Source organism: Bombina bombina, chromosome 5 (genome assembly GCF_027579735.1).
Source record: "Bombina bombina isolate aBomBom1 chromosome 5, aBomBom1.pri, whole genome shotgun sequence".
NCBI classification, from domain to species: domain Eukaryota; kingdom Metazoa; phylum Chordata; class Amphibia; order Anura; family Bombinatoridae; genus Bombina; species Bombina bombina.
In genome coordinates, this window is record NC_069503.1 from 864,211,736 (window position 1) to 864,224,917 (window position 13,182).

Below are 13,182 nucleotides of genomic sequence, written 5' to 3' on the forward strand. Positions count from 1 at the left end.
TGTAACTTTGAATACCAAATGCACTAATACCATCCAGCGTACAGCCTTAAGGCCAAAAGCAAACTTGTAAAAACCTGCCACACACAGAACGCTTTTTAATGCACATTAATCACTCACAAATAAATATGTTGGCATTATATTTAGCACAGCATTTAAATCATTATATATCAACCAAAATTGGCACAAATATGCTTTAGCACTTTTGTGTTATTTGTGAGTTAAACAAACATTGTAATATATATATATACTGTTATTTGATAGAGCATATAATGTATAGATAATTGTCCCTTGCTTACTATATGTTCAACCCTCACAAAGAGGATAAACACATAGCTAATGTGCAGAAAATAGCCAGTGATAAGTGGATACCTGCGTAGGCCACTACTAATTGGCTCACTAGTTTTTTCTGTTCAGGAACTGCAGTGGTTTGTAAAGGTTAAACACATAGGGCTTGATGATCTAAAGCTCTCATCAATGCTGGCAAGTAACGCAAAAAGTATTTTCTATAATTATAGCATATATCTTCGCATTAGATTGTGTTACAGCATAAACATATGTACAGCAGTCAAAAATATTTTCAAATTATATTGTGACCTTTCTATAAATGCTCACAATAAATTCCATATTCCACTTGTCTTATAAAAAAAATACTTTCTAAGAGCCCAAATATTTTTTACAAGCATTACGTTTACCATCGTATCATATGACTTTTACCTATTATTGTACAATTTTTTAAAAAATAAATATTTATACTTATTGAACTTTTGGGTGATCTGTATTTAAAGGCAAACAGTGGAAAAGACGAAAAAGGGAAAATAATTTGGAAACCACTTCAGCTTAAGAGACAAAAACGTGAATGGGTTGTACCTCCTGTTCATATGGGAGAAGAACAAGATAACACAAAGAGAAATCCAATAGCCAAGGTATTTAAATAAAATTAGTTGTGTTTTTTCTTTTGTGTGTGTGTGTGTGTTTTGTTTTTTTTGTCCTGCAGATTATTAGCTTTGAAAAATGTTTAAAACATATGGAAAGTCCAATCAAATATTTATATTCTCTCAGTTGGGAAAATAAGTGAAAGATCTGTATTTATTTTATTTTACTTATTCCAAATGACTTCCATATCCAATTAGTTTATTTATATTGGTATCCTTTGTTTAAAAGCATACCTAGGTAGACTCAGAAGCAGCAATGCACTACTGGGAACTAGTTGGTGATTGGTGGCTGCACATCTATGCATCTTTTCATTAGGTAACTTGATGTGATCAGCTAACTGCCAGTAGTGCATTGCTGTTCCTTTAACCCTTTAAGGACGCAGCTTTCAGTTTGTTCAATTGTTTTATGACGGAAAAATTCTGTCATATGTCCTTAAGAGGTTAACAAACAATACCAGGAGAATCAATAAACGTAGGTATTCGCATGCTGAAGAATACGGCCCCACGTAATGTTCAGCTTTTATTGGAGCCATATTTATTCTTCTGAAATTGCAACATACTACAATTTGGATTTTCCATCTTCTTCAAGGGACAGTCAACACCAGAATTTTTGTTGTTTTAAAAGATAGATAATCCCTTTATTACCCATTCCCCAGTTTTACATAAACAACACAGTTATATTAATATAGTTTTAACCTCTTGTGATTAACTTGTATCTAAGCATCTTCTGACAGACCCCTGATCACATGACATTTTATTTATTATCTATTGACTTTCATTTTAGCCAATTAGTGCAGTGTCTGCCACAATCCACGGGCGTGATCACAATGTTATCTATAGGGTTTACCTGAACTAGCTCTCCCCTGCTGTGAAAAGCAAATACAAAAGCATGTGATTAGAGGCGGCCTTCAAGGGCTTAGAAATGATCATATGAGCCTTCCTAGGTCTAGCTTTTAACTAAGAATACCAAAAGAACAAAGCAAAATTGGTGATAAAAGTAAATTGGAAAGTTGTTTAAAATTACATGCCCTATTTGAAACATGAAAGTTTTTTTTGGACTTGACTGTCCCTTTAAGTATAAGATTAACAATCTTCTACATTGGTCTCCTACCTTGGTCATCAGTTCTACAGACACCTAAGTTTGATTAAGGGATTTTTGATGCAGTTGTTTTAATGTCAACATCTTTTCCACCTAAGCAATATTGTCATTGGAGGCAAATCTGCAATTTAAAGGGACGCATTTTTTATTTTTCATAATTTAGAGAGAACTTACAATTTTAAACAACTTTCTAATTTACTTTTATTATCTAATTTGCTTCTCTTGGTATTCTTTGTTGAAAAGCATACCTAGGCTCAGGGGCATCAAAAAACGATGAAAGTTAGCTGTTGACTGGTGGCTGCACATATATGCATATCTTGTCATTGGCTCAGCAAGCTCCTATTAGTACATTGATGCTCCTTCAACAAAGGATACAAAGAGGATTAATTAAATTTGATACTATGAGAACATTTTGTTTCCTTTCATTGCGTAAATCAATATATTAATTTTTGTTTATTATTTGAACATGTGTATTTTATCTTCACTTTAAAGGGTTCAATGAAAAACAATCATGTGAGACCTAAAATATTTTACTATTTTAAATATTTTTGGGTGTTAATGACCAAATGAAATATAGAATAGTTATTTCTATATTTTGGGTTGTGTGGGTTACTCAGAACAAATAATAAATAATATCTATTATTCTTATGTTAAAACATGACACTGTTTTTCTTTAACCTACAGGTCCGTTCGGATATTGAAATAAAACAAAGAATAACTTACACAGTTTCTGGGCCTGGAGTAGATCGAGCGCCTTTTGGTGTATTTTTGATCAATCCCAGAACAGGAGACTTGAATGTCACAGCAGCTCGTATTGACCGTGAACAAATTCCAATGTTTTATGTAAGTTGTAAGCAGTTTTATTTCAGATGTAAGAATCTTCACCTATGCTACAAATCACAAGAGAGAAATCTGATTTATTTAAAGGGGTATTGTACTATATATATTTTTTCTCCCTTTAAAGTGTTCCCAATGATCAGTTTTACCTGCAGGAACGTATTCAATTGTTTACAAATAGACTATTTAACTTTAGTTTCTCATTTGAAATAGCTGTTTTTGCCTGATGTACTCCCACCTATACTGAATATTTCAATATTTAAATACTGGTTATGGCAAAGCTATTTAAACAAGAAGGTTTAGAAGAAATTGCACTCCCATTAGGTGGTTGGATAGAGAGATAAGAAAATGTTATTTTTCAATTGTCTCTCTAAGTGCCCAATTATCAAAACTACGCCAGGTCAGATGTGAAAAACCACACTGACACTCAATTAGCAGATAAAGTGATTTCATATACAAAAATATACCTAAAGGAGTAATTTCCCATACATTTTAAACCATGTAGCAGGTACAAAAAGTAATTGCAAAGACATTAAGGGGAAAACAATTTTACATTACACTTTCCCTTTAAGTTGCATTTCAAATATCCCTTGAAGTAACATAGTAAAAAATATACTTCCCTAAGAAATATTGTTCTTTTAATTTTTAATTTTCTTTTTTTTTTTAAATTGCTTCTTTCACATTTCACTTATAGATAAGAAATAATTAACATATCTACCTGACTCCCAATTTGCACTGTAAAGAGATTTCATCGGTCACAATAATGTTTTTAAAAATTATACGCTACTACTAATATAATTGAATTAAATTCTTTTTTTTTTTTTTTTTGCCTAGTTAACTGTACGAGCTCTTAATCCTAATGGAGGAGATGTGGAAAAACCTCTAGAATTGCGTGTCAGAGTTATGGATATTAATGATAATGCCCCAGTATTTTTACAAAGCATCTTTGTCGGATCAATAGCAGAGCGTAGCAGCGCAAGTAAGAATATTTTATATTATTTTACATGTATCTTTTTGGCTCTTGCAGACGTCATTGTAAGACATATAAATAACGTGATTAATAATGCTTCTGTTTTTTTCATGTATCTTTCAGACTCGATAGTGATGCAGATTACTGCTACAGATGCAGATGAGGAAAATACAATTAATTCAAAAATTGCATATAAAATTGTTTCTCAGGATCCCTCTGATCCAGTAATGTTTATTATGAATAAATATACTGGACAAGTCTTTACGATGACAAGTACAATAGACAGAGAGGTAAGCCACAAAACTGTAAATTTTAAATCTAAAAATTAATCCTGTTCCTTCATTCACTACACTCACAAATATCTCAGAAAATGCACAAGTTATTTAAATTTTGAAAATTTGACCATTTACATATTATCTGCTTAAAGGGCCATACAGGGGCATGTTTAAAAAAATAAACTAAAATGTATTATTTAAAACAAAAAGGTGAACATCTATTTCATACAAGGTTTCAGTAATTAAAATACTAAGTGGTGAGAGTAGGGTTGCCAGATATCCAGTATTCAGCTGAACAGTCCACTATTTCAGCAAATTGTCTAAGAAAAATCTTTACAAATCTACTGGACACTTGAAAATGTTCGTTTTTTTAAAGTTCCCTTATTGGCAGCAACATTTTAAATACCTCCTGTGCCACTAAGCATTACAGATTTGGTCCTGGAAGAAACAACATTGCACAGGTACTGCTCATTTTTACAGCCTAGGAAGGTAAAAAAAACATATCTGTCTTATGTGCGTCTGGCAGTTACAGTTGTTAAAATATTGCTCTGTTTATTGCCAATAGCCACTGGGTAAAAGTACAATTTTTTTGTTTTACTGGGAACTATGAGGGTGCAAGAACATGGCTCTGGGTTTGCCATTGGTAGTTAAAGTGGGTTAAATCACTGTTGTGTTACTAGCAGTCGAGAGGATAAAATCACTGCTCACTTATGAAAAAAATATGCATGGTGGGTTCAAAGGTGGAGACTTTAATAGAGCTTTTGGGGAGGACATTATTTAAGGAAAGCTGGCAACCCTAGGTGAAAGCTTACTAAAAGGGACATTATAGTTAAAATTGAAATGTACATTAGTGCATTTCAATTTTGAATATAAGCATTTTTGCAGTAAATTGTGTTAGTATTCAACACAACATGCACGGCTGCCGCTGGCTCTGTGAGAAGGTACAGTGTTTGAATGAGGGTGCATAGGACTTATGGATGTATCCTCCTTATGTGCCATTCCCAGTAAAAGCTAATACAAGGACACTGCAAAACTGCCTCTATTCTAAAATGTCCCTTTAACTGTTTATACCATTTTCTGACCTGCTGTGAATAAGTAAAGGTTCTGCTCTTGCTGTACTGATTCATGAAACTTAACATGCTAAAAAGTACATGGAACCTGTAAATTATTTTGAAAGAAAGTATATGAAAACTGGATTTGGAAATAATGCAGACAATTAAAAATGGGGAAAAAATGAAGAATTAATTTGAGATAATAAAACACACACACATATATATATATTGTTAGTCTGCCTGGGTGCTTTCCATAAAATACACATAGAAAGTCAAATGGAAGAAGGGGCACTCACAGGTCTTAATTTCCAATGTTTATAACTTTATTTCTGCAAGATATCCATCATAGGATTACATCAATCAGTCAATGTTTCGGTCCTCGCAATCTTTGTCAAGATTGTATCAACAGGTTTCAGTGCCTCACACAGCTGAACGTAAGGCACTGAAACCTGTTGCTATATATACATATATATATATATATATATATATATATATATATATATATATATATATATATATATATATATATATATATATATAGTTTTTTTGCATATCCATATTCCATTATGCAGGCTACAAAAAAAGGTCAATTATGTGTATGTGTTCTGTCTGCCTTATTTCATTTTAAATGTTTTTAATGTAATTGTTCTGTCAAAAATCATTGAACAATATTTTCTTTTTCTTTAGATAAATATCTTTATAATGTTTGTATTATTCAATGTTTTCAGACACAAAGTAGCTACAGGATTATGGTTAGTGGTACCGATTTGGATGGAAATGCAGGAGGACAGTCTGGGAGTTGCGAAGCTGATATCAAAATCCTTGATGTGAATGATAACTTCCCTGTTTTAGAGTATGAATCGGTAAGAATTATTAATGGAATTTAATACCAGTACCAAGGTTTGTATTTGTATGACTAGATATATTACATAGTAATAGTTTATATATATATATATATATATATATATATATATATATATATATATATATATATATATACCAATAATACTTAACATAATCTGCATGAAATCACCTCGCAAACTAAAGCTCCTGATATTAAATGATATTGATATCTCTCCCAATAACTTTGGTGAAGAGATGCATACATTACAATATAATGTTGAAAAAAAACTCCAACTCCAAAGATGTTGTGGGAATTCTCTCCACGACAGCAAGTTTTTGATCATTAGGCCCTTAGAGAGAACAATGGAAAATTAACATTTTAGTACCTCTCTGTTCAACCCCCACTGGGAGTATGTTGTGTTTTTTAAACATTTTTGTTTACATAGTTTTTCTATAACCAGTACTTAAGTATTGAATGCTTCAGTATAAGTGGGGATACAAAAGACAAAAAAAATTTTTGTTTACCTGATTGATTTATTTCTTGACACAGTTAGCCACGGATCATCATTAATTACTGTTGGGAATATCACTCCTGACCAGCAGGAGGAAGCAAAGAGCACCACAGCAAAGCTGTTAAGGGCAAAATGTATCAAGCCCCGATAAAATGCGGCTAAAAATTTGCTATTATTTGCGCAATAGTTAGAGATGTGTGAAATAAAAAATGGCGCCAGTATTTATCAAAATCCTAGAGACATTTTTGGGGCAAAACCTTTTTGCGATGTCAAGCGAATGGCTGATCCTAGTTTTCTTGCGATAATTTCATTTTCACTTTTTTTATCAATCTTAATTTTAGACACCGGTAAAGCATTTTAAAATACCAATAGAGATTAATACAAGAATTAGGCATTTCCAGACAACTTATTTGCATATATTTAAGACTTGCGAATGGTCATGAGTCAATATGTTCGCATATATGAAAAGTTACGACTTTATTGGCGCATAACCTTTCATAATATGATGATATAATTTGTGAGGGGTTTTTTGACGACAAATGTGAGAATTTTATTATTCTCACTTTGATAAATCTTGCCCTAAGTATCACTTCCCTTCCCACAAACCCCAGTCATTCGACTAAAGGAAAAGAGAGAGAGAAAAAAACACAAGGCGCAGAGGTGCCTGAGGATTAGATAACAAAAAAACTGTCTGTAAAAACAGGGAGGGCCGTGGACTCACCGTGTCAAGAAACAAATAAATGTATCAGATAAACATCAATTTTGCTTTCTCTTAAGACACGGTGAGTCCACGGATCATCATCAATTACTGTTGGGAATCAATACCCAAGCTAGAGGACACAGATGATAAGAGAGGGACAAGACAGGTAACCTAAACAGAAGGCACCACTGCTTGAAGAACCTTTCTTCCAAAAGAAGCCTCAGCCAAGGCAAAAGTATCAAATTTATAAAATTTAGAAAAAGTATGCAGAGAGGACCAAGTTGCAGCCTTGCAAATCTGTTCCACAGAAGCTTCATTTTTAAAGGCCCAGGAAGAAGAAACAGCCCTCGTGGAATGAGCTGTGATTCTCTCAGGAGGTTGCTGTCCTGCAGTCTCATAGGCCAAACGAATAATACTCTTCAGCCAAAGCGAATGAGAAGTAGCCGTAGCTTTCTGACCCTTGCGTTTCTCAGAGAAACAAACAAACAAGCAGAAGACTGGTTAAAGGCAAAGCCTGCAAATAGAATTTCAGCACATGCACAACATCTAGGTTGTGCAGCAAACGCTTCTTATGAGAAGAAGGATTAGGACACAAAGAAGGAACAACAATTTCCTGATTAATATTCATGTCCGAAACAACTTTAGGAAGGAAACCTAACTTAGTACGAAGAACCACCTTATAAGCATGAAAGATAAGGGGCAGAAATAGCAACAAGAAACAAAACCTTCCAAGATAACCTCTTAATATCTAATAAATGCATAGTCTCAAACAGAGCCTTCTGTAAAACTTTAAGAACAAGGTTAAGACTCCATGAAGGAGTAACAGGTTTAAACACAGGCCTGATTCTGACCAAGGCCTGAAAAAAAGATTGCATGTCTGGCACTCCCGCCAGACGCTTATGCAACAAAATAGACAACACAGAGATCTGACCCTTCAGACTACTTGCTGATAAACCCTTCTCCAGACCTTCCTGGAAGAAGGACAAAATTCTAGGAATCCTGACTCTACTCCAAGAGTAACCTCTGGATTCACACCAATACAGATATTTACGTCATATCTTATGGTAAATCTTTCTTGTCACAGGCTTGCGAGCTCGGATCAAAGTCTCAATGACCGACTCGGAAAACCTATGCTTATATAATATTAAGCGTTCAATCTCCAAGCAGTCAGCTTCAGAGAAGTGAGATTTGGATGAAGGAAGGGACCCTGAAGTAGAAGGTCCTTCCTCAGAAGTAGTCTCAAAGATGGAAGAGATGACATTTCCACTAGGTCTGCATACCAGATCCTGCGAGGCCACGCCAGTGCTACTTGATCCGATCAGTGACTCGTGAAAGGAGAGCGAATGCAGGAAACAGGTATGCTAGACTGAAATTCCAAGGGACCGCCAGAGCATCTATCAGGACGGCCTGTGGATCCCTTGACCTTGAACCATACCTCGGGAGCTTGGCATTCTGCCGAGATGCCATGAGATCCAGCTCCGGGCGCCCCCATTTGAGGGTCAAGCTGGAAAACACCTCCAGGATAAAAAGTCTGTCTACTCAGAAATTCCCAATTGTCCACTCCTAGTGTGGATCGCAGATAGACAGCAGTTGTGGGTTTCCACCCACTGAATAATTTGAGCCACCTCTGTCATGGCCAAGGAACTCTGAGTTCCTCCCTGGTGGTTGATGTAAGCCATTAAAGTTATGTTGTCCGACTGGAACCTGATAAACCGGGCTAAGGCTAATTGAGGCCAGGCCAGAAGAGCATTGAAGATCGTTCTCAGCTCTAGGATGTTTATGGGGAGATCTGACTCCTCCCGAGTCCATAGACCCTGAGCCTTCAATGATTCCCAGACTGCTACCCAGCCCAGCAGGCTGGCATCCGTGGTCACAATCACCCAGGAAGGTCTGCGGAATCAAGTTCCCTGGGAGAGGTGTTTCTGAGACAACCACCACGGAAGAGAGTCTCTTGTTGCCTGATCCAGATCTATTCATTGAGACAGATCTGCATAGTCCCTGTTCCATTGTCTTAGCATGCATAACTGCAGAGCTCTGAGATGGAACTGAGTGAATGGGATGATGTCCATGGAAGCTACCATCAGACCAATTACCTCCATACATTGAGCCACTGACGGCCGAGGAGAGGACTGAAGGGCAAGGCAAAAATCGAAAATCAGAACCTTGTTCTGTCAGAAATATCTTCATCGATAGGGAATCTATTATGGTCCCTAAAAAAACTACCCTTGTAGCTGGAACCAGAAAACTTTTTCCCAAATTCACCTTCCATCCATGGGAGCGAAGATAACAAGATCTCAGTATGAGAGTTTGCTTGTTGAAAAGACGGTGCCTGAACCAGAATGTCTTCCAGATAGGGCACCACTGCATTGCCCCAAGACCGAATTACTGCCAAAAGAGCCCCCAGAAACTTTGAGAAAATTCTGGGAGTTGTGGCAAGGCCAAATGGCAGAGCCACAAACTCAAAAAGTGTTTGTCTAGCAAGGCGAATCTCAGAAATTTGTGATGATCCTTGTGTATGGGAACATGAAGGTACGCATCCTTCAGGTCTATGGTTGTCATGAACTGACCCTCTTGGACCAAGGGAAGAATGGAACATATAATTACCATCTTGAAGGACGGTACTCTGAGGAACTTGTTTAGACATTTCAGGTCTAAAATTGGTCTGAAAGTTCCCTTCTTTTTGGGGAACAACGAACAGATTGGAGTAGAAACCCAGACCCTGTTCCTGCCTTGGGACTGGAACTATCACTCCCAGGGTGGAAAGATCCTAAACACAATTTAATAACACCTCTCTTTTCATCTGGTCTACAGATAATCTTGAGAGGAGGAACCTGCCCCTGGGAGGAAAAGTCTCGAATTCTAACTTGTACTCCTGGGATACAATGTCCACAGCCCAGGGATCCGGGACATCCCGTATCCAGGCTTGAGCGAATTGAGAAAGTCTGCCCCCTACTGGATCAGCTCCCATATCGGGGGCAGACCCTTCATGCTGACTTGGAATCAGCTGTGGGTTTCTTAGATTGCTTCCCCCTATTCCAAGACTGATTGGGCTTCCAAGAAGGCTTGGACTGTTCCTGTTTGGAAGAGGGAGGGGAAGGTTTACCTCTGAAGTTTCAAAAGGAATGAAAATTACTCTGACATCCTTTTGGCTTATTCTTTTTATCCTGTGGAAAAAAGGATCCCTTTCCACCTGTAATATCTGAAATTATTTCAGCCAAGCCAGGTCCAAACAAGGTCTTACCCTTGTAGGGTATCGCCAAAAGCTTGGACTTAAATGAAACATCCGCAGACTAGGATTTTAACCACAAAGCTCTGTGAGCTAGAACAGCAAAACCAGGTATCTTTGCTCCCAACTCAATTACTTGTAAGGAAACATCCATGATAAAGGAATTGGCTAACTTAAGAGTCTTAATCCTGTCCTGGATCTCCTCAAGAGCAGTATCTGTCTAGAATCAGACAACGCATCAAACCAATAGGCTGCCACACTAAAAATTTCTTGAAAATTGGAAATGGAGAAAAGGGAATTCCAGGCCTCTCCCACTCCCGTGCAATAATCTCTGTAGCACTGTCTGGTACAGGAGTATTTAACTTACTAGATTTCTTAGGGTTGACTACGATAGTCGTATCAGAGTCGTCCAAGGTAGCCAAAACCTCCTTTAGCAACATACGTAGGTGTTACAGCTTAAACCTGAAGTATACCACTTCAGCATCAGAAGAAGGAATTATACTGTCTGAGTCAGGGATTTCACCCTCAGATGCTACCGATGTGCTTTACTTCTTAGACCTCTGAGAAGGAACAGCCTGGATAGCCACAACTGGATCAGAAACCTTAACCGAATATTTAAATTTCCTCTTGCGTTTTCCCTGAAGTATGGAAAAAGCAGACAATGCCTCAGAAACTGCAGAGCATACCTGGAGCGCAATGTCTTGCAAAGAAACTCCTACAGGAGCGTGAGGGGAACTGCAGGGCACTGCATGAGGTGACGATAATTAATTGGACGCTTGAGGAGAAAGCTGCGGCAATTCTGATACAGGAGAAACCTGAACAGCGTCAGCCTTAGAGGATGGTGGCTCAGAATCAAAAAGTATATCCTAATAAAATAAAGTTCTTTCAGTACATGAAGAACTAAAAGGGGTTCTACTTGGGTGTTAAAGCAAAGTGCGCATGCAACAGCTAGCAAGGCCTCTTGTTCTATAATGCAACTAACAATAAAGCCAAAAATATATATATATATATATTTATCTTTTAATGGGAATTGAGAAAAACGGCAAGTACTTTGCCTGTTTAAACAACCACATGGTCGGTAAAAGAGCCCTGGACCGGTAAATCGGAACCAGGAGAAACAGACTGAGCCACCAATGAGCCGGGCTATTAAACCTGTAATGCCCAATCTCCTAATCACCCTCAGTGCCTGCTATTCTGCCATAATGGATCCTTAAGAGAATCAAAAATAAAGATTTAACGTCCCTTATTCTGCAGCAAGAAGCTGCTTTAAAGTGCCAGTGTCCTTTGAAGCTTAAAGAAAAAAATGGCACTTACCTGTAATTAAGGCTGTCTAGCAGAAAGGACAGTTCACCCGGTGTGAGAGGATGCCATTCCTCACAGGGACCTGGGAAGAAAGAAAGATTATAGTAAACTTACTCAGGGTTCTGAATAGGGCAGCAATCTGTTTAGAGGCACAGTGAGGATTTTAACCCACAAGTTCTCAACTGCTTAAAAGCCACTACTGCCCTACTGAAGAGATTGACGTGGGGTACGGCTAGACCCAAGGAAAGATCAGAGCAAACCTACTCTGCTTTAAAATAATAAAATATTGATTGAAATAAAGTTCTTTTCAGACACCAAAAAGACTTCACCTCCTCCTTGCACCGCAGGCAAAGACAATGACTGGGGTTTGTGGGAAGGGAAATGATGATACGTGGATTCACCGTGTCTTAAGAAAGAAAATCAGCTAGTTCAAATTACAAAATACACATACAGGAGCTTTTTGTAAACAATATAATACATCCCAGCAGATAAAATATATAATTGGGAACACTTTGAAGAGAGAGAAAAAAACACTGTCCCTTTAAACTGAACAATTTACACAAACCCATGCAGTCTTTGGTCTAAATAGAATTTAATTGAAATCTCACACTAACCACATTAAAAATGAACTAAAGTGAGACGTTAAAGTGTAACATTAGGTTAATTTTAACTAATTTTACAAAATGTTTGAAAATTTTTAGGACTAAATTATAACTTTTGTTAAAAATGTATTGTTTATTTCCCATTGTACACATATTTCTGAATATAACATTTGTATTATTGTTGTTGATAATTATCTTTGCGTTCAAACTATATATTATATTTATTAATTAATTATAATTGACCCTTTTGTATTTTATTATCTTCTTTATAGTACTCTGTTCAAATTGAGGAAAATACATTAAATGACCAATTACTAATCATGAAAGTATTCGATGCTGATGAAATGTACTCTGACAACTGGATAGCTGTTATTGAGTTTGTCTCTGGAAATGAAGGAGGCTGGTTTGTAACAGAAACAAATACTCAAACGAATGAAGTTTATCTGAAAGTCGTTAAGGTAAAGCTATAGAACTCGTTACATTAAAGGGATAGTCTTGTCAAAATTAAACTTTAATGATTCAGATAGAGCATGCAACTTTCTAATCTACTCCTATTAGCAATTATCTTTGTTCTCTTAGTATCTTTATTTTAAAAAGCAAGAATGTAAGCTTAGGAGACGACCCATTTTTGGTTTAGCACCTTGGATAGCGCTTGCTGATTGGTGTCTTAATGTAGCCACCAGTCAGCAATCAGTATCCAAGGTGTTGAACCAAAAATGGACTGGCTCCTAAGCTTACATTCTTGCTTTTTCACATAAAGATAGCAAGAGAACGAAGAAAATTGATAATGGGAGAAAATTAGAAAGTTGCTTAAAATTGCATGCTCTGTCTG

At 36.6% G+C, this 13,182-nt stretch overlaps 1 protein-coding gene across 1 annotated transcript in view; it reads left to right on the forward strand.

The window, feature by feature from the left end:
* Positions 1 to 13,182, forward strand: part of DSG4 (desmoglein 4) — a 58,330-nt gene that overhangs the window by 26,197 nt on the left and 18,951 nt on the right. Inside the window, exons 3-8 of the mRNA XM_053713135.1 lie at positions 786 to 923; positions 2,716 to 2,874; positions 3,703 to 3,847; positions 3,962 to 4,128; positions 5,894 to 6,028; positions 12,623 to 12,808. Coding sequence (XP_053569110.1) covers positions 786 to 923; positions 2,716 to 2,874; positions 3,703 to 3,847; positions 3,962 to 4,128; positions 5,894 to 6,028; positions 12,623 to 12,808 — 930 coding nt within the window. The remainder of the gene's footprint in view (positions 1 to 785; positions 924 to 2,715; positions 2,875 to 3,702; positions 3,848 to 3,961; positions 4,129 to 5,893; positions 6,029 to 12,622; positions 12,809 to 13,182) is intronic.